The following is a 22,427-nucleotide window of genomic DNA, read 5'->3' as shown; positions in this document are numbered from 1 at the left end:
ATCAACAAAGCTGAGCTCAAGAGGGGAAGTGAGGATGGCTGCTGTTGACATCAAGGCAGCATTTAAGCAATTGTGGTATCAAAGAGACTTAGTGAAACAGATGTCAGTGGGAATCAGAAGAAAGCTGTCTGCTGGGTGGAGCTATACTTAACACAAAGGAAATAGGTGGAGTTGTTAGTCCCAGGGCATCATGACAGGAGTTCCTCAGGGTAATGTCCTAGGTCCATTCATCTTTAGCAGCTTCATCAATGACCTTCCCTCCATCATAAACTGGGAAAGTTGGCTGATGGTTGCATGATGTCCAGCACCATTTGTGACTCCTCAGATACTGAAGCAGTCCATATTGAAATGAAGTAAGATATGGATAACATCCAGCTTACACTGATTATTGGCAGATAAAATTTACATCATAGAAATGCCAGCCAATGATCTTCTCCAACAAGAAAGAGTCCAACCATTCTCCCCACTCTTTCTCCTCCCCCCCCCCCCCCCCCAACTGATGTTTAATGGTGTTATAATCACTGAATCACCCACTATCAACATTTAAGGGGTTACCATTAACCAGAAACTGTGGCTACAAGAGCAGGTATCTGCAGTAACTCACTTCTTGACACGTTTTGAAGTGTCAATCATTCACAAAACGCAAGTCAGGAGTATGATGGAATATTCACCATTTTCATTAATGGGTGCAGCTCCAACCACACTTAATAAAATTGACATGACTTGCATCAAAGGAACATATTCACCATTCACCACCATTACGGATGGATTGTGGCAACAGTGTGTATCATCTAGAAGATACACTGCAGCAATTCACCAACCATCCTAACCTCTGACTTTATACCACTTACCAGGTCAAAGTTAGCTGATATATGGAAATACCACCACCTGAGGATTTCTCTTTAACCCACACCCAACCTGATTTGGAACTAATTTGCTGTTCCTTCCATGTCACTGGGTCAACATCCTGGAGCTCCCTCTCTAACAGCACTTTGGCTGTATCTACACCATTTTGAATGCGAGAGTTCAAGAAGGCAGTGCACCACCATCTTCTCAAAGATCATAAATACTGGTCTTTCCAGCAATGCCACATTCTATGAACAAATATTTAAAGAAACACTGAATCATAGCAGTGTCATGGCACTGAAGGATGCTATTTGGCCAATCACAACAGTGCTGCTGGGAATACTGGCAGAACCTGAGAAGGAACAAGGTATCTCATGTTCTTGAAGGAACGTTTGAGCATTTGAAGTGGAATGGGATTGGAGACTCAAATGAGCTGCAATGGGTCTAGTTTTAGAGGGGGAAGCATAAAGGAGTGCTACCATTTCTGGGCAGAGAGGCCCTGGATGGACAATTAAACCTCGCTTCCTTCCAAAAAATAAAGGTGTGGATGAAAGTGAGTCACCCTTATCTCGAGGACTGAAAGTTGGCACTTTCCTTTCACCTCCCAACTGCGTATCTTAAAGCAACAGATGCAGAATGAGCTTGTCAAATACCTCTATTGTCATTTAATTTTCTCAGCAGGGCTAGGGGTGGGTGGGCTGCCTAATGCATTGTTGACTATGTGTCAAATGTCAAGGATCAGTGGAAAAATGGTAGCCTGGCCACTTGCTTTATGTGATCGCCCTCCACCTCCAATTTTAGGCTGTCTAGTATTTTCTGGGCAACCATCCAGGTAATTATAGTAATCTTAGAATCATAGACATTCACATAGGGTCCTGGGCAGAGGGGCAATTGCCTGTTAGAAGTTTAAGCTTTGCAGGTAATTTCCTTGTAAGTTCACATTAAGAAACCTTCTACAAGGTCTTGATGTGCATCTTTCATCATCCGTTCGGTGTCCAGTGATTCAGAGAGCAGAAGATTTGTGTTTCTCTCTCCAAAGGTGCTGCCGGATTTCCTTAACAGTCTGGATTAGAGTGGTGCTGGAAAAGGGTCCCAGCTCCTAGCCCTGCCGGGTTTTCACCATCCCTCCAGACCTCCCCCCTCACTGAGGAGGAACGATCAGTCCTTAGCAAAGGACTCACCTTCATCCCCCTCCGCCCACGCATCAATGAATTTAATACACGCCGTGACGTCGAACACTTCTTCAGCTGCCTCCGCCTCCGAGCTTACTTTTACAATCAGGACTCCCGTCTACCTTCTGAGGACCCCTTCACCCACCTCCAACACACTGCATCCACCTGGACACCCCGTGCTGGCCTATTACCTGCCCTCGACCTCTTCATTTCCAACTGCCGCCGGGGCATTAACCGCTTCAACCTGTCTACCCCCTCCCCCACTCCAACCTCTCACCCTCACAACACGCAGCCCTCCACTCCCTCTGCTCCAATCCCAACCTCAGCATCAAACCAGCAGATAAAGGGGGTGCATTGGTAGTTTGGCACACTGACCTCTATACCGCTGAAGCCAGACGCCAACTCGCAGACACCTCCTCCTACCACCCCCTCGACCATGACCCCACCCCCCCAGCACCAAACCATCATCTCCCAGGCCTTCCAGAACCTCATCACCTCAGGAGATCTCCCACCCACAGCTTCCAACCTCATAGTCCGGGAACCCCGCACTGCCCAGTTCTACCGCCTTCCCAAGATCTACAAGCCTGACCACCCTGGCCGACCCATTGTCTCAGCATGCTCCTACCCCACTGAACTCCTCTCTACCTACATTGACACTGACACTGTCCTATCCCCCTAGACCAGGAACTCCCCATATAAGTTCGAGATGCCACCTATACCCTCCACCTCCTCCAAGGCTTCCATTTCCCCGGCCCCCAACGTCTCACCTTCACCATAGAAATCCAATCCCTCTACACCTCCATCCGCCATGACCAAAGCCTCCAAGCCCTCCGTTTCTTTCCTCTCCTGACGTCCCCAACAGTACCCTTCCACCAACACTCATTCGTTTGGCTGAACTGGTCCTTACCCTTTACAATTTCTCCTTCGAATCCTCCCACTTCCTCCAAACTAAAGGGGTAGCCATGGGCACCCGTATGGGCCCTAGCTATGCCTGTCCCTGTGTTGGTTACGTAGAACAGTCGATCTTCCATAGTTACACCGGCACCACTCCCCACCTGTTCCTCCGCTACATTGATGACTGCATTGGCGCCACCTCGTGCTCTCGCGAGGAGGTTGAGCAATTCATCAACTTCACCAACACATTCTACCCTGACCTTAAATTTACCTGGACCATCTCTGACACCTCCCTCCTCTTCCTGGACCTCTCCATCTCCAATAATGATGACCGACTTGACACCGACATTTTTTACAAACCCACTGACTCCCACAGCTACCTGGATTACACCTCTTCCCACCCCACCTCCTGCAAAATTGCCATTCTGTATTCCCAATTCCTCCGCCTCTGCCATATCTGCTCCTCGGAGGACCAGTTCCACCACAAAACACACCAGATGGCCTCTTCTTTGCTGCCCTCCAATGCATCTTGTCCACATCCTGCACCTCCGCCCTCAGACCCCACCCCTCCAACCGTAACAAGGACAGAACCCCCTGGTGCTCACCTTCCACCCTACCAACCTTCGCATAAATCAAATCATCCAACAACATTTCCGCCACCTCCAAACAGACCCCACCACCAGGGATATATTTCCCTCCCCACCCCTTTCTGCCTTCCGCAAAGACCATTCCCTCCGTGACAACCTGGTCAGGTCCACGCCCCCCCAACAACCCACCCTCTCATCCTGGCATCTTCCCCTGCCACCGCAGGAATTGCAAAATCTGTGCCCACACCTCCTCCCTCACCTCCATCCAAGGCCCCAAAGAAGCCTTCCACATCCATCAAAGTTTTATCTGCACATCCACCAATATCATTTATTGTATCCGTTGCTCCCGATGCGGTCTCCTCTACATTGGGGAGACTGGATGCCTCCTAGCAGAGCGCTTTAGGGAGCATCTCTGGGACACCCGCACCAGTCAACCCCACCGCCCTGTGGCCCAACATTTCAACTCCCCCTCACACTCTGCGGGATGACATGGAGGTCCTGGGCCTCCTTCACCGCTGCTCCCTCACCATCCGACGCCTGGAGGAAGAATGCCTCATCTTCCACCTCGGAACACTTCAACCCCAGAGCATCAGTGTGGATTTCACCAGTTTCCTCATTTCCCCTTCCCCCACCTCACCCCAGTTCCAAACTTCCAGCTCAGCACTGTCCCTATGACTTGTCCTACCTGCCTATCTTCCTTTCCACCTATCCACTCCACCCGCCCCTCTGACCTATCACCTTCATCCTCACCCCCAATCACCCAGTGTACTCTTTGCTACCTTCCCCCACCCTCCTCCCTGACCTAACACCTCCATCCCCATCCCCATTCACCTATTGTATCTATGCTATTTTCTCCCCATCCCATCCTCCTCTCATTTATCTCTCCACCCTGCAGGCACTCTGCCTCTATTCCTGATGAAGGGCTTTTGCCTGAAACGTCAATTTTCCTGCTCCTCGGATGCTGCCTGAACTGCTGTGCTTTTGCAGCACCACTCTAATCTAGAATCTGGTTTCCAGTATCTGCAGTCATTGTTTTTACCTTAACAGTCTGGCATAGTCATACTCAGAATGACATAACTTTCAGACAATGCCTCAGATTCCTCTGATCACTGGGTCTATCCTGTCCTATCAACACTACAGACTCACCGCAACTAGTGGCCCAGTGGTAAACAAAGTGAGGGTGGGGAGTCCCCAGTGTAGTTGTGTACCTATATGAAGTTCCAATGTTTCATATCAAAAATGGACAAGGCAAACTGCCGATTACCACCTATATCTGTCCCTCAGCCGTTGAATCAATGTTCCATTATGTTGCCAACAACTTTGAAGAAGTGCTGATGACAAGAAAGAAGTAGAGTAACAAGGATGTCAAAGTCCATCGTCAAGGGTGGCTCAGTAGTGCTACTGACCAAGCTGGCTGAGTTGTGAGGGCAAAAATTGGATCTGTGGCAATTGGTGAGAACCAGAACAAGGGAAGAAAATTGACTTAACCTTGTCCTCATTGATCTACATGTTGCAGATGCATCTATCCATTATAGTATTGACAGGAGTGACCACTATGCAATCCTTGTTGAGTCCAAGTTCCATTTTCACACTGAAGGCACTCTTCATTGTGTTGTTTAACACTAACATTATACTAACTAAAATAGATATGAAACAGAACTATTGACCATAAGGCAATTATGCTTCACAACAATTTCTAAGCTTATAGCCCAGGATATCCCTTACTTCAGCAGTACTGGCAAGCAAGGAGACGAACTTTCATTCAACAATGAGTGTAGAAGAGTATGTCAGAGATGGCACTCAGTATTCTTAACGTTGAGGTTCAGATCTAGCGAAGCTGTTGCACAGCATTACGTAAGTGTTAAGCTATAGAAGCAGCATGCTTTTTCTTAGTTAAGTGATTGCACAACCGTCAGATCAGTAGATCAGAGCAAAGCTTTGCAATTCTGCCACACCTAGTCATGAATTGGCACTGAATGATTAAATAATTAACAGAAAGTGGAGATTGTATGAATATTCACACTGATTATGATGCCAAGGCCTAACACAGCAATGCAATAAACAAAACTGTGAAGTTTGCATTCATCTTTAGCCAGAAATGCTGAATGGATGATCCAACTTTCCCAACTCCTTCAAATCCCACCATTGTCAAAAGTTGGTTTTCAATAATTCATTTCATACCACAGGATAGCTAGAGACAGCAAAGGGGACACTGTGATATTTCAACGTCTATTGGCCTTAATGATTTTCTGGCTCAATGTAGTAATTCCACAACTATAGCTATGCCTCTAGCCAAGCTCTTCCAGTTCTGTTTGACATTGGTATCTACCTAATGACAAAAAAAATTAGCTAACTTCTATCTGTTTCCAAAAGCAAGATTAGATTAACCTAACTCGACTAATTACCACCTCATCTGCCTATTCTCAGCTATCAGCAAAGTGATGGAAAAGATTGTTGACAATCAATTGATCTTTATTAAAAGAATACTTAGTTTGGTTTCTGACAGGTCCACTCAATCCTGGTCTAATTTCAATTTTGGTCCAAACTGGACAGAAGAGCTGATTTTCATTGGTGATATAAGAGTCATTTCCCCTGGTGTCAAGGCAGCATTTGGTTAAGTATGGTACCAATGAACTTTAGTAAAATTGTATTCAGTGGAAATTAGAGTAAAGACTCTACTGGTTAGAGTCATCCTCAATATAAAAGAAGATAGTTGAAATTGTTAGAAGCTAGTCTTCTCAATCTGTGAAAATTACTTTGAAACTTTACTGCAGCAATGTTTACCAGGCAATTTCATAATCTTAATCAATGGCCTTCCATCATTAGGTCAGATGTTTTTCCTAATATTAGCGTAGTGTTCAGTTCCATTCATAACACCACAGACAATAAGAAGCAGTCCATGCTAGCATGAAACAATACCTGAATAACAATGATAAACGGCAACTAACATTGGTGCTGTGCAAATACCAAGCAATGACCATCTTCAAGGGAGAGTCAACTTGCCCTTTACATTCAATGGTTTGACATTGTTGAATTCCCAATCATCAACATACTAAGGGTCATCGTTGACTAGAAACTTTACAGGATGAGCAATGTGAGTACTGTAGTTACAAAAATAAGTCTGAGTCTTGGCATTCTGCAGGAACTAACTTACCTCTTAACTCACCAAATCTTCCTCAGAGTCACTAGTTAGGAGAGCGATGGAATATGTTCCACTTGTCTAGGTGATTACAGCTCCAAGTACATTCATAAAGCTCAGCACTATCCAAGGCAAAGCAGCTTGTTTGATCACCTGAACATCACCTTAGTTTTTCATTCCCTACACCCTCATGCACCATGTCTGTGACATAAATCATCCAATGGATGCACTGCAGCAATTTTCTATACCTTCTTCTGCAGTACCTATCAATCCCACAGCCTGTGCAACTTGGAAGGATAAGACACCAGATGAAGTCTACCGTCTGCAAAATCTCTCCAAGTTTCTAAATGCTAATGTTGCTAATGAAGTACATGAATGAAAAAGATTGTTGTGTCTAACGAGTGATAATATTCAGATACAATAATAGTATTTCAGTTAATGCTGTAATAAAGTAATAAGTATTATGATTTACTAATTCACTGTTTTGTAGGTATTATAGCATATTTTTGATAGTAAGATCGTCTTACTCCCTAAGCTATGCTAAGAAATTAAAGTACATGATATGTTGGATTTTGCTAATATTGTTTGCTAATATTGGCAGAATACCTTGGAGCAGTGACATGCAGCACAATGCATGATTAGGACAAGGATTGTTTAAATTTCTCCCAATTAGAGGGCTCAGTAGGTTCACTTATAGTGATATTAAATGCAGTGGCACTTCCAGAAAAGGAAAAAATGGGCGAGAAGTGCCTAAGTGTTAAGGATGTGGGAGATGATTATTGGATGTGTGTCCATGCATTTAATTGGCGATGTAATATAGCATTGTGGCAAATCAGAGTGTAAAAATATCTGTAAATGCTTTAATGTTTACACAGATGAACATAAATGTTGGTTTTAACACTGTTTTGGATTACAAGTAAATCTTTATTAATGTTTTAATTCCAGTAATTTTTTTGAGATTAGATTAGACTCCCTACAGTATGGAAACAGGCCATTTGGCCCAACAAGTCCACACAGACTCTCTGAAGAGTAACCCACCCAGACCCATTCCCCTGCCGTTATTTACCTCTGACTAATGCCCCTAACACAATGGCCAATTCACCTAACCTCCACATCTTTGGACTGTGGGAGGAAACCGGAACACCCGGAGGAAGCCCACACAGACACAGGGAGAATGTGCAAACTCCACACAGTCGTCTGAGACTGGAATCAAACCTGGGTCCTTGGGACTGTGAGGCTGCAGTGCTGACCACTGTTGAAAATTCTTCATATTTTTCACTGTTATCTGTATTGACTGCAATTCAATAATTGTATGTATGGGTAGAATTTCTGCTTGGTTTTGGTCATTAATTTGGATACAGATCATGCCCGACAGTGTGTTACTTTTGAGAATTTCTTCTCCAGTTTCTAATCAAATCTATTTGCATGTCACCCAAATGTAAAATTTACCATGAAACAGCACAATAGGGAAGTATTTAGTTTTATTTTTAAAAAGTTGCTTTAAAACCATTGTTTCATTATTTGAGTGGTAACTTGGTTTAAGTTGATTTAATACAGATGAATATGTGCTAATCACAAATATTCATAATTTTTCATCTCTGTTTAGTCATAACTTTTAAATAATCCAATTTTAAATACCTGATAACGGTTTAAAATATACAGAGTAATTTTTTAGCAATAATGTCTACAGTAATCAGTATCTCGTCAATTTAAAAAGGTGGATTTCTATTCAGAAGCTTAAAAGCTTAATTTCCAGAACCTCCTTGAAAGTTTGGAAATTGATGTTTTTTTAGCAGAAAGTAGCAATTTTGATAAATTCAGTTTAATAGTATGGCCAGTTTTGAGGACAAGGTTAGCTTCTGATGCAATGATTTTTAAACTGTTGAAAAATGTTGCAGAAGCTGTTTACACAAATGCAATTGTGCTTGATATTCCGCAATCTTTTGCACTGTTTTGATTAACTAAGGGTAAATTACACTGACAAAACATCCAGGCCCTTATCACTATTGGTGGAAATTTAGTGGGAGTTGTAGAATCACATAATTATGCCATGCTCAATCAGAGTTTTAAAACAAAAAAAAGAGGTCTTTAAGTGTAATTTTGATATTGGACTAATAGACTGAAAAATTCCTCTGATCTATGGAAAGATGCTAATCAGAATATAAGTTATATCTTTGGGAAATCCTATAATAATTACTCAGTACTCTGCATTCAGAAATTACTATGTTTCATAATCGAGCTCTTCCTTGTTTCAAACTGAAATATTATAGTGCTTCTATTATGGCAGGAAAAAAAAAGGCTAATAATTGTCTCCAAAACTTATACTGTTGAACCTCACGATATATATGTTAAAGGAGGATGAAACTTTATTAAAAGCAAAAAAAAAAGTCAATTCTGGAGATTTGAAATAAACAGTGAGGGCTGAAAAAAAAAATTCAGCTAGTCTGGCAGTATTTGTGGAGACAGAAGCAGAGTTAATGTTTCGAGTCTGATGTGACTTCTTCAGAAATAAAACTCAATTGTTGTTAAATATGTCATTGAAAATAAAACAATTGTCATGAGAAGCAACTGAATTTTATTAATGACTGAGTTTAAATACTTTCAGAATACTACCATGTACTATTGTAAGAAAACATTATTTCATATATCACTGTCTAAAATGTAGATTACATTGTGCATTCTTAGAAAATTATTCATTTTCACAAAGCATACCTTCAATGTCTAATTTTGCATCCAGCCAACTGTAAATAGAATCGAATTCTGGTCTTAATAAGTTTATTTCTAATTGTCTTAATTGTCGTAGTTTTATTTGAACATTTGCTTGGGGCCAGTTTACCTTACGTTAAGAACAACATTGTCAGGCTCTGTCAGTGGCACATTGAGCACCTGAGATAAGGAAACTGAAAACCATCCCTAGTCTGTGCTGAATTGGCTGGTGAGTGTGCTGCTGGTAACTGCAATAGCCTTGCTTAGATGTAGGAACTCAAACCTCTGGGATTGTATGTGGCTGCATTTTAAGTAAGATTAAGATCTGCGTTGGTACATCTCATGATTGAATATTCGATCAGCATTCACTGTTAAAATACATGCAGAAATAATAGTCACGTGGACAGGTTGCTAAGGGCAAAGAGAAGTCTGCTCTTGTGGAACCCTTTGGACTCATCTCTTTCAAAATGAGGAGGGGAAAAATTGTGAAGAAAACATTTTTAATGAGTATTGCTTGCCAGCTGATATCTTTAGCATCCTGAAATTTATGTTCTGTGAAATTTATTATGATTAGGCTTAAATGAAATTATATTTTATTTCATTACATTGGAGAAATGATGTTGTTCATGGTGTGGCACACCATGCCCCAGAAATGTTATTACATTGTTAACTGTATCTTTAATATCTTTTTCCCTTCTAATTGCAGTGTAAATGTAGAAGTTTATGCAGCAATGCGTAAACATCAGATACAGTCTGCTCTGCTATAACGCGGTAGATGTGTTCTTGTGTGACCTCGTGTTATAGGAAATGGCACAATTGAAAAAACAGGGTTGGGGCAAACCACCACAAATATTAGTAAAAATTAGAACAAAAATTGTAGTTAGCCTGATACAACTGATAGCACAGACTAAGTAAAAGGTAAAATTGTACATTTTAATGAAATAATGCCATAAATTTAACTTCAAGGGGTTTCTGAGTTAGCTGAATTACAGTACTGAATTAAGACAGAGGCTGAGGGTCATCATCGCCACTTTCAGGTACAGTGCTGGGTGCACGGTTATGATGAAAGAGAATATTTTGTCCAGAAGTGGATGACTTTGGTTTATTGTCCTCAGACTGTTTCTTGAGGGTTGGCTTAAAATAGGCACCTAGTTTTTTTTTTGCTGCTTTGCCATTTTTCTTCTTTCATGAAAAAGTTGTTTGTAGGGTGCCAGATAAAACCTTATGCCACAAATTACTCTCCTGCTGTGTTCGGCATTGTAGTCATTGTCTTCTAAGAGCTGCAACTACTCATCATCCCTCAGATAGAAGACAAAAGAGCAGTGGAAAGTTCTTGTGGTGTGTAACCTGGACCTTTTCTTCTTCATCTCGAACTTCAATTTCCCCCGCAGCAAGAAATTGTTGTAAATCAGTCTCTGCTTCCTCAAATCCCAACTTGCTTTGCAAGAGCGACACAATGTTCTTTGATTGCTCGAAGCTCCTCTGATATTTCAACGCCTTTGAAATCATAAAGAAAATTTTGGAGAAGTTTTCACCAAACTGCGTGCAAGCAGTCCTTACTGACGTCACCCCAGGCCTCCACAATGATGTCAATAATGTTAAAGCTCTTCCAAAATTGAAGAACGCTATCCGGATTATCCACCTCAGCAGCTGCAATCAGCTTCCCAATATGCGCCTGAAATAATAAGCTTTAAAAGCTGCCATTGTACCCTTGTCTGTGGGTTGAATAAGAGAGGTTATTTTCATTGGTAGAAATAGCACTTTAATGTTTTCAGAAAGCTCAGCAATGGGGGGGAGGATGGCTTGGTGCATTGTCCCCAGAATGATGAGAACCTTGAAATCCAAATCTTTTTTCCTGCGATAATTTCTAACAACATCCTTGAAAACATTAACAATAAAGTCAGCAAAAATTTGCCTCGTCATCCATCCTCTTTTGCTTGACCTGAAGTAAATGTCCTGAAGTTGACTGAAGGTAACCAGGGGTGGAATCGTGTAAAAGCCAATGGGAGTTCATACTTTATAAAAATCGTTCCACAAGTCACCAATCGCATTACAGTCAAATTGCATTGACGAAATGTGCATTATAGGAAGACGACCTGTACTTTAAGAGTTTTCCTTTGTGGCTAACTTTTCTGACTTTGAATAGCATTTCCACAAGAGGTGTTTCCAAAAGCTAGTGGTAAAAGTGGTGATGAAGACTCTTCTTAATAAATGGTGAATGGTTTCCATGCAGTTTCCAATAAGATCAACTGTTTTATTTATGGTGAGAATGCTGCAGCATGAATGAATTAATAATACAATATTTTTATGATACCATGGATATGTTTGACTAAATGTTCAACTTTTAAATGTGCATTTAATAGATGCAGAATGCAGCATTTCAGAAAATGAGTCTCATGTTACAATCAAAGCACAATTACAGTCTGATATCAAAGTATATTTCATTCTCTTGCTTATTGATAATCTGGACTCACCTCTATGAATCAATTCATCATCAGCAGGGAGGAAGAAATAGGCCAATCTATTTCAACACACAGTTTACAGATAACAATTGATATCCATTCCTCTGCTGTTGCCTAAAGAGCAAGCTTCCTATGAAGGCAATTGAAGGCTGGACTGCCAAGGCTTTGTCCTTGACCAAAGTGATATCAGCTTCACACATTGACATCCAGCATTGTGTTTTAATGTGTTTTTAAACAGTATTGTTTGACAAACATTATGGATTTGGAACAACCTAGTCCTAGAATTTAGTGTCCCTCACAGAATATAAATGCCTTCACCAGTGTAGTTTTGTCCCCTATCGAGGGATCACCTTGACAGATTATTACTTGGGTGAGTACAACTTTTATTGTTGCATAACTACCATTATAATTTGAAGAAAATCCCATCAGAAGAAAAGAAGCAGATTATTCATTGTTTTTATAATTCATTTTAATTCCTCTGTGAATTTATCATTTTACAGCTTCACCGTGGATTGCAATTATGTTTGACAGTTAAACAATTTATTTTAAACTTCTGGATGTCCTATTAGTAAATCTTTTGTTTGATGTGCATAGATAGCAACTAACAAGGATTATTACACCTGAAATCAACTACAGTTGAAACTACATATTTAAAAAGAAAAGCTGTTTTGTGTCGTACTGTGATGAGTTAACTATTCTACTGTGGTTGGGTGGCATTCCTAGAATGAAGAAAGGAAAATTAGCCTGGATTCCTACTAGCGTCTTCAGATTCAAGTGTGGATGTATAATTATTAGCTTTGGAGAAGGTTGGTGAGCTCAACTGTGATTGCTCCCTCTACTGCAGACTCCCACCGACTAAGCTGTTATACGAAGTATTATTGTAATGACAGGGTGCAGGGCTCCTATCTTCAATTTTCAATCCTCTCTCTGATATATAGATACAGATTTCTGCCAGAAAGAAAAGAGGGAACTAGACTGGAAGACTCAAAATAGAAAAAAAAAAGTATTGCCACAGTACTTTTTTTGGCAGATGTTAACATCTTTTCTTTTCGCAAACAATCATTTTAACAGTTGGAACTCAGAAAAAAGGCATGAAAGTTAGATGAAGGACTGCTTCGCTATCTGGTTTCATACTTGTGACATTAGTAACAGGCAAGACGAAGCTGATCTTCACAGTGCAACTGATGAACAACTTGGGACAAGTCGAGTCTTTGTGGCTTTAATTGGATAGAAGGCCACTAAACTCTGTATAACCTTATGACTAGACGTATATATTTAAATCTAGATTTTTAAAAAAATCACAACTCAAAACAAAATATGCTGTACCAAATATGATGAAGTAACATTTTCTTTCTAGTGCAGATATAAGAAAATGATTGGTACAGTCTGTTTTTCAGAATATAGGTGGAAAATGTGATGCTGAGGAGAGTTTTATTTATTTGATAATAGCAGAAATGACACAAAAGATTTGCTGTCCATTATAGGGTATGGGTTCCTATGTACCTCTTGTAAAATCTGAGTGGTTATCCTAAATAGTATAATTAAGTCTAATATTTTAAAAAAAACATCCTTAAGGTATTAAACATAACAGAATCTTACTTTACTATGCTGGGGATATTGTATGCAGACTCTTAACAATTACTACTGATTAGTTGTTATATTAAGTACAATAAAACTTTCCCTTTTCTTCTGTTTTCAGAAAGTGATTCTTCCTTCAGGAGCAGCATTTCGATGGTTCCAGTAGATGTGAGCACGCAATTCCCAGAGTTGTGTCATTAAGTGCAATGTGTCTGCTTGCTTGTATTGTCTCAGGCAAACATTGTTGGCTGAAGTAAATGGACGCACCCTGTGTTTTCTTAGAACCAAAACTCTCTTTCTGCAACTTTCATTCCAATTTTTATGGAGGTGAATTTTATGTTGTAAGAATGAATATCTTTAGTCATTGTACAATGTGTCAGTGCTATTACAACAAATCTGTAAAATGCAGTACCAAGACAAAATGGGCACAGTATGGACAATCAGATTTTATTTGTTTGATGTTGATGTCTGTTGCGTATATTGGAAAGTGCTAGGAGTGTTTAGAAAGTTAATTTTACAGATATCTTTTAAGACTAGTTGACTGAACACACTGTTCTAGACATAGCACAATGGTTAAATTACATGCCTTTTCCAACCTACCTGTATTCAATATTTTAATGCATATTTCCCCAGCTGTCATTGAGTTGATCGTTGTATCATGGCACTCTTGACATTGTAGTCTTGGACACTTAAGTAGACGTTAGAATATAATTTTCATAATTTTGTTTATAAACATTTTTGTAAATTGCTGAAATAACATCACTTCTGCGGTGGCCATTAAGCCACTGGTTTTCATGTAAAATCACCAGCTTCACACCTATTGCATGGTGCATTTCGTAATGATTTGGCTGTTTTTGGCTGTTTTGTGTAGAAAATTAGTGTTGTTTCTTTTGTGTGTGTCAAATTTCAATTTGCAGCTCATAATCTTGCATGTGGCACTTGGCATCCTTTAATGATGAGCAGACTGATTTCTGGAAATGCTTTTTAGAGAGGTTAGCTTTTTATAAGCTAGCAAACTTTATGTTGCTTCTAATACAATGATACACGTAAGACCCTTGTTTTAATTGCCTGCCAAAGAAAATCAGTGCCCCAGTAATATCTAGGCATGGAGAATCATTGGACCCCCTTGTTTGTGAAATCTTCCAAACGTAATTGCTGTTGAATCACAAAAGATGTTGTTTTAATGACACCGTATATTACAGAAACCTTTTAAAGATGAATAAGGAATCAAGGAGCTATACTTGAGAGGAATAGTCAAAATGTTTGTCAGCAGGCAAATACCTTTCCTTTCAGATAAATTTTATTTTGTTCATTAATTTGTATTTTGTTGAAAGATAAACAGAGAGAATTGTACTTATATTTATACAACTTACATTGAAAGGGGAAAGAACTACAGTACTTTAAAACAAATTATGCCCACCTTGGCTATAAGAATACTCACAGCTTAATTACACCCCATCAAATTGAGCACTGAATCTTTACTGTACTGCTAGTCCTCTCCACATAAATGTATGTAATAAAACACAGATGCAAAACATAATTTTAAGTAAAATAGCTGATTTAGGGTGTGTTCACACACCTAGTGTATGATCCAAGTGATCTGTTTTAAGCTTCAAGCAGCTGTCTAATTTATGTGTAAATCCAGAGTCGGGGTCCAATCTGACTCATCAACAATGTGGATTTAACAAGTAGTCTCACAGTTGATACCTGTGGAGTGTAGATTCAGTGCAATAAATCCCGAGGACTTTGTAAATCAATTTACCTCGGTTGCAAAGTTTAGAGAGAGATTCCCCTCCTTACTTCCTTGACATTGGGATGACTAATTCTTGTGGGAGAACTTTGGACATGTGACTATTTCAGACATGCACTGTTCTCTCTCTTATACAGGACAGTTGATATTTCAGTCAGGTGGAAGCCAAGCAATGTAAGCCAGAAGTGTGAACAAGTGTGCATGCTGTAAACACACCCATTAATGCACGCAATTGTGCTGTTTAAGAACTGGAGCCAAACATTCCTTTATTAAAAAGCACTGATATCAGTAAACATCGCCTTTTTGAAACACTGGTGAGGTTGGTGGATTAAGAGAATCCTTTTGGAAGATAGCACAAAATAGCCAATAACAGAGGGATTACAAAATTGGGCAGAGTGGAAAATTGCCTGTTTTGATCCATCTCCCAAGAAAAATTGTACCCACAAGAAGTCTCAATGGATGACATCAGTTATCTTTATATGGTATGTTTAAAATAAAAACAGATCTCTGTCTGACACCCATTACAAATGACTGCTAAGCTGAACTGGTAAAATTAGTACTGACAAGAGCCAGGGTCTAGAAACAACCTGTGATGATCCCAATATGATTACTGTGCCATGTCTAAAATGTATACTTTGTTTTTTTTTAGTTATACTTATTGAATAATATATTGGATACCAAAATATGGTGAAATGTGTTTGTTTCCCAGGAATCACAATGAAGTTTTTAAAGTCCTCAAAAGATTATGAAGAGAGAAATAAAATGATTGTTGTAAAGTCACAATTCTAAGTATGTACATATTTTTCAATGAATCAATATTGGTTCAGGGTGAATCATGATAATGTGCAAGAATATATAGCTTTATGGAAAGGATTCAAACTACTTCAAAATAATCACTGTTTAAGGGCCCTTGGCTGTTTTGTTTCATCTTGAGCACTGATTTTTTTTTAATGTTAATTCAGAAAAATGCCTTCCAGATATTGTGAGAGATGGCAATGCAAATGATTTTCAAAGAAACACACAAAATATATGGATATAGTTTTTTTTCCTAGTTATGTAATTAATTTCAGTGTTGTAAACTGGTCTTAAGATTTGTTTGGTATGTTTAAAGCAAAAACAGCAAAAGGAAATGGAACAAATTATATGCATCAGCAATATGGTGTCTCGTCTGTAGCAATTCTGTATACAAATAAACTAAGTACTGTAAAATTTAGGTTTCTCATTTTTGTTTTCATATTGTTTTAAATTCAGTGCTGAATTAGTGAATGCAGTATAAAGAGTGATAATCATCAAATACTGGTAATAAAAGCAAATAGCCATTGAGTTTAGTATGAATACTGTATGCATGAAAATGGCTGCTACTTTCAGTCTGGCAGTGATCTTGTTAGGGTTGTTACAGCTCTGGAAAACAACATTACCAGGGTGATAGGGTCTGACATGTTTTTTCCCATAGTTATGCTTTCCTGAAGCATTAAATATTGTTTGCAGTTCTGTAAATGTCTCATGTCACTATGGTTTGCAATTAAACGCCTATTTACAAATTTGTAATAAGGGCTTCTATTACAGAAAGGTCAAGTCAATATACAGTGCCTTTACTTTTTGTCATTTCCTTATTCCACAAAAATAGCTTTATACTTGGTAGTGGAAGATGAATAACAACATAATTACCACATTCCTAAATAAAAGTTGGTAAGTGATCTTGAAGTAACTGATCTGATAAACACAATACTCTTCTGGCTTCCCTCAAATTGAATTTCACTGGGGGATATTCTAACTCTACATTCTCACCTATCATGTCTGTGTTCACTGACTCAGTTTGGTTTGTGGTCTGGCCACACTTGTACTTTAACATTTTCATCCTTGTTTTCCTTATTCCTCCATATTGCTGTAATTCCTAGAACCTGCTGATAGCTCTGTACTTCCCTAATTCTAGCCTCTTTTGTATTTCTGATTTTGATTACTGTATCATTGGCAAATGTACCATCAACTACATGAGCTCCAAACTAAGGAAATTCCTCCCTAAACATATCTGTCTCTTTAATTCTCCTTATAAGATGTACGTTAAAAAGTTTTATATAAATGCATTTTGTTATACGTTACTTCAGGTAACATTACTTTAGGTATTGCAAAAGGACTTAATTAGCTAAAATGCTTTGGGATGTCCTGAAATTACAAAAGGTACTATATAAATGAACATCATTTATTTTGCACAATATCTGCTTTTCATTTAATTTGTGTGTGATTGTATTTGTGAATCAATTGGATAGAATTTGACACAGCTAGGTCAACCAAGCCAATACCTGAGGGTAATGGAATTTCCAATTTATCTACGATCATTAGTGTCAGTGTAAGGTTTAATAGAACATAATCTAGTCACTTGGTAGTGCAGCATTTGAGTATTGTTGAAGAAAAGAGAAATGCTGTTGAAACACATCAGGAGAGACGCAAGAATACTGTATTTCAAAGGGATGAGAAGAATTTTGCTGAATTGTAGCAATGTGACTCACTGACACTTGCTAGAAGTTACATCTGTTTAGACACACACCCTTTCCCTCTACAAACTGAAAAAACATCATCAGATATTGTGCATTTTTCAGTCAAATAGAAGTTTGGGGGGGGGGAGGGGATGCGATTGTGCTGGTGTAACCTATATAGCCCATATAATGTAATAAAACAAGCAAAAGTGCTTCACAGGGGCATTAGGAAATATAATACTACCCTGAGCCACATGAAATATTGGAGCAGATTGTGGTGGGTGCTGGTGAAGAGCACTCCCACTTTTTGGGTAAGCATTGTTGAAGTTCAGGTAGGGATGCGGGTTGTATTATGAACAGATGAGAGAATGAGTTTCAAGAACAGTGATGGAGAGTAGGTCAAGATTAGCAATTCTTCAAAGAGTCAGCTTTTTAAAGAAGTTTAAATATATCATTAGGGATCACTGTCCTCTGTTACATCTTCCATGGAAACTACTGGATCAATCAGAGTCATCTTGCCAACTAATCAGTAAATCTTTTTCTCCTGCAGTAGAACTTGCATTTCTCTTTTAAATATAGTGCTTCAGATAACCCCTACAAGGATCATGGCAGCGACTAATTAGTCGTTGAGTATGAGTTCCCTTGGTAACAGGCAATGGCCTGTCCAGCTGAAATGGAGTCCTTAATAAAACAGACCTAATTTGAAAATAAAAAAGAAGACCCAGCTGGAGTGGGGACCATATCTGTGGACTATCCGCGTCCCTTCCACGTCCCTTCCACGGTTAGTATGATTGGGCTGTTACTTAGAAAATGTTATTTCTGGTAAAGAACAAGTAAACATGTAGAATTTATTTTAATGGTGTGGGTTGGGAATTGAACATGTGCCTGTGATAGTTGAGTGAGGTGATTTGCAGTAAAAGTTAAAGTGAATTGTAATAAGGCTTTTGTTATCATGTGTATTATGGAATGGAGATCAAGATTTTATAAAGAAACTTAGCTTAAAATCACTTGGATCCAATCAGGAATTGAGTGTACACTATTTAGGTAAAAACAATGACTGCAGATGCTGGAAACCAGATTCCAACTTAATCCCACAAGCTGATTGGTGTAAAAAAAATGAGTTTGGAAAGCCATGAGTAGAGGATTTAACTACAGATACGCTGAACTGGGGCAGCCATGAGTGATTTTATGATGGCGAAAGTGGGTGCTGTTTGTGATGGAGAGGATATAGATTCAGAAACTACGTTCAGGGCCAAGTTGGATGAGGTTGCAAAGTATGGTCAGTGAGGAGATTTTAAAAGTATTTGGGAAGAGGGCATCATTGGTAAGCATTTATTACCCATCCCAAATTGTCCAGAGGGCAGTTAGAAGTCAACCACATTGCTGTGGGTCTGGAGTCACATGTGGGCCAGACTGGGTAAGAATGTCAGATTTCCTTCCTAAAGGACACTACTGAACCATGTTTTACTTTTTAAGGGCCATCGACATTGCTTACATGTTACCATTAGGCCATCATTTGAATTTCACCATCTGCCATGGCTTCCGGCAATAGCCTTAGCCTTTGTTTAACATTTCTACTGGAGGTTAATAAAGTTGAAATAGAGGAGGGGTCCAAAAATATATCCTTGGTGAACTGCAGAGGTCTGGCACAGGGGTGGGAAAAGAACCTATAGCAGGTGATGCACTGGTTATGTTTGAATTGATAATACTGGAACTGGACAAGGGCAACCCCACTTCACTGGATAACAAATTAAAGCCATTGGAGGAGGACTGATTTGGTCAACTACTTCAAAGACTAGAGAGTTTGAGTTGGACAAGGCAGCATCCACCAGGGTATCTGTGACTGATTAGTCTTGTAAGAGGAGAGGTGGTGGGTGTCAATTAGCTTATTGGCTGGATGGCTGGTTTGCAATACAGAGAGATGCCAACAGAGTGGATTTAATTCCTGCAGCGGCTGAGGTTATCATGAAGAAGGCTCATTCTCTACTTCTTTCTTTGCCTGAGGTGTGGTGGCCCTCAGGTTAAACCATCACCCGTCATCTCTCTTTAATGAGAGAGCAGCTCTATGGTCTAGTATGGTAACAGGAGTGAATGCCAGCTTAGAGAACTTCAAACAGGGAAGTAAATGGAGTTGGGAAGTATACACCCTTCAAAGAATTCATAGGGGAAAAAGGTCAGTGATTTGACAGTAGTTTTCAAAGGAACAGGGGTCAAGTGAGGAGACATTGATGGGAGAGTTTTGTACAGGAGAGGGACAATACTTAAAATAGAACTTTCCAATGCCAAGCTGGTATTAAAAGATCAATATGTGTATCAAATAAGCAGTTGACAAGTAAACACAAAGCTTCGGTAGAACTGTGATTTTTTGAAGCCTGGGAATCACCAATGACAGACCATAACACCTCAATTTGAGCTCATTTCCAAACGGAGTTAGAAAAGAGCTAAAATTTCACTCTGATCTGATATACACAAAAGGTTTTCTGGACACTCGATACTACAACCTGAGGTAATGTTGCCCTATTTTGGTGCATTGCAAGCTAACTTGCCTCAATGCTTAGTTACCGAACTAACCACCCAACCAAAGCTGCTGAATTTTTTTAAAATCAGTTTTATATTGAGTCCTAAGCTTTGTAATCATTACTGCAATTATTACTATGTAGTCTCTGCTGGAACTGAACAAAGTTTTCTGCCAGGTCAACCAGCAACAAAGTGGACAGGAGTCAAAAGAACTCAATAAATATTTCATTTCAGTTATGAGATCAACAGATCTGGAATGTCAACAGTGCTTTCATCTCCTCTACGTGATCTCATCCTCTGCGCAGGAGATAGTCAGTCCGTCAACACAGCCTGGCATTTGACACTCTCACCACCGTTCAGGTTATGTTTCTGTCACTTTCTTTCTTAGAATGGACAAGATGTCAGCTGGTGGGATTTAATTGAGACCCAAATTATGAATTCGGTTGGGACTTATACAAGGTCGGAAATGGAGGTTGAGTTTTGTGAAATTTCTGGATGCTTTGATTGGCAGCTGGCTCCTTGCCGTGGTCCACACTCTCAACCATTTCCCAGAGTGGGAGAGGCATGGCAGCTGCCAATTTGTGAAAGTCAATGAAGGTAATTGATTAGAGGCTTAGTGGAATTTTCCATTTTAACTGCAGGATCTGTGCTGTGTCCAAACTGCAACAGATATTTTGAGGTGCCAATATGGAGGCAGACCTTGGGTATGGGAGATGGGTCCATATTCCAGGATTTCTTACCTAACTGTAGCTGTGGTCCCCAGCCACCCAGCAAATATCTCCCTTCCATTTCAGGTGCGGCCCATTTTAATTTTAAAAAATAACCTATTTTTCTCATCAACCTTTTCAGCAATGTTATTACACACCTCTGGCACTGGAATCTGGGGCCTTCTAGTCTGGGGTAGGGACACTACCACTGCACCGCAAGAGCACTTGTTCTGTGGCTAATTTTATGTTACAACTATATGCTGAGACGATACCTCAAATTGGAATTTGCAACAACTGGACTTTCAGTACGGGGGAACCACCTCATTGAATGATGAATGGCCTTCTCGCCAGTGATTTATCAAACATCAATATTGAATTATTACTTCTGATATTGTATGTAGTTGGGACTAGCATTGGTCCCTGACGGCGAGACCTGACCTAAAGCAAAAAGTTCTCCTGCCCAGGTCTCCCTTGCATCCGAATGTGTTTTGTGCAAAACTACTTGGTATTATTGTCGAGAAATATCACTTTTGACTTTGAAGGTATTATGCATATACTGTACCAGATTTTGACCTATTTGCTTGGTTCCATATTTTTTGTCCTTATTTTAAAAAGTAGATTTTCTTTATCGAACACCATTCTGTCCACTAGTAAATGTGTTCCTGTTGTAAGAACAGCCTTCTTTGCTACATTTGTCTCAGTTTATTGCTAAGATAGTTTTGACAGGCCTGTCAGAATGATTTAGTGCATTGTCTTTTCATTGTGAAATGCTCTGAATTTCCTTAGGGCTACTAGCCACCGTGCAACTAGGATCTGATTAGTTTTGTGAACGGAATTCTTGACCAGAAATGTGTGAAATGCTTCTGTCATTGTACTGAAATCTTTCCTGACAATTGTCTATTATGGGAACTGGATATAGTACATTTATACTCAAAGCAAACTCCAAGCTTGCGTCATCATTACGGTTTAGGTTGAGGCCCTATATATTTTACTAAGTATTTGTGGGATCCAGACAGGGTCTTACAGAATTGCACTAGTCACACTCTCCTAACATCACCTTGCTGTCTTACATTTTGACCAGTGATCATTGCTTTCTTGGAGGGTCTGTATCTTTACCACAGCTGTTTGGTTGTTAAGAATATTCAAGACATAGATTTTTAATCAGTAAAGGAATGATTTATAGGGTAAAGGCAGGAAAGTGGAGTTTAGGATTATCAGGTCAGCCATGACCTTGTTGGAGTAGCAGAGCAGTGTTGATGGGCCAAAATAGCCTACTTCTGCTCCAAATATTTTGGTCTTCTGGTTGTGTGTTGAACTGTGTGGCTTTTATAGTCTGCGGTCCCATCATAGTTGAATATCTACCAACATATGTATTGCAAGACCTTTAGAGAATTAAAATTGTACTTAGTACAGTACACTAATTGGCTTGCTGTGTCCACCTGACTATCTCTACCATAGTTGCCTTTGTGTGTAGTCTACACAGATGCACTCCACTTGTATTATAGTGTCAAAGTGGTGTAGCTGAAAATATTTGGATCTTCAGAGCTGCAACAGAGAAAGTTACTGAAAGAAACAGCAAGGAGAAAGCAAACAAA

General features: G+C 39.6%; 1 protein-coding gene across 9 annotated transcripts in view; it reads left to right on the top strand.

Moving 5' to 3' along the window:
• LOC140492100 (CXXC-type zinc finger protein 5-like) overlaps positions 1-16,347 on the top strand; it is a 37,108-nt gene extending 20,761 nt beyond the window's left edge. For all 9 annotated transcript variants that reach the window (XM_072590842.1, XM_072590838.1, XM_072590840.1 and 6 more), the window contains one exon: positions 13,506-16,347. In XM_072590842.1, coding sequence (XP_072446943.1) covers positions 13,506-13,550 — 45 coding nt within the window. In that variant the 3' untranslated portion in view covers positions 13,551-16,347. The remainder of the gene's footprint in view (positions 1-13,505) is intronic.
• Positions 16,348-22,427: the final 6,080 nt, after the last annotated feature.

This window comes from Chiloscyllium punctatum, chromosome 20 (genome assembly GCF_047496795.1).
Source record: "Chiloscyllium punctatum isolate Juve2018m chromosome 20, sChiPun1.3, whole genome shotgun sequence".
Taxonomy (NCBI): Eukaryota; Metazoa; Chordata; class Chondrichthyes; order Orectolobiformes; family Hemiscylliidae; genus Chiloscyllium; species Chiloscyllium punctatum.
This window is presented reverse-complemented; position numbering and strand designations above follow the sequence as displayed.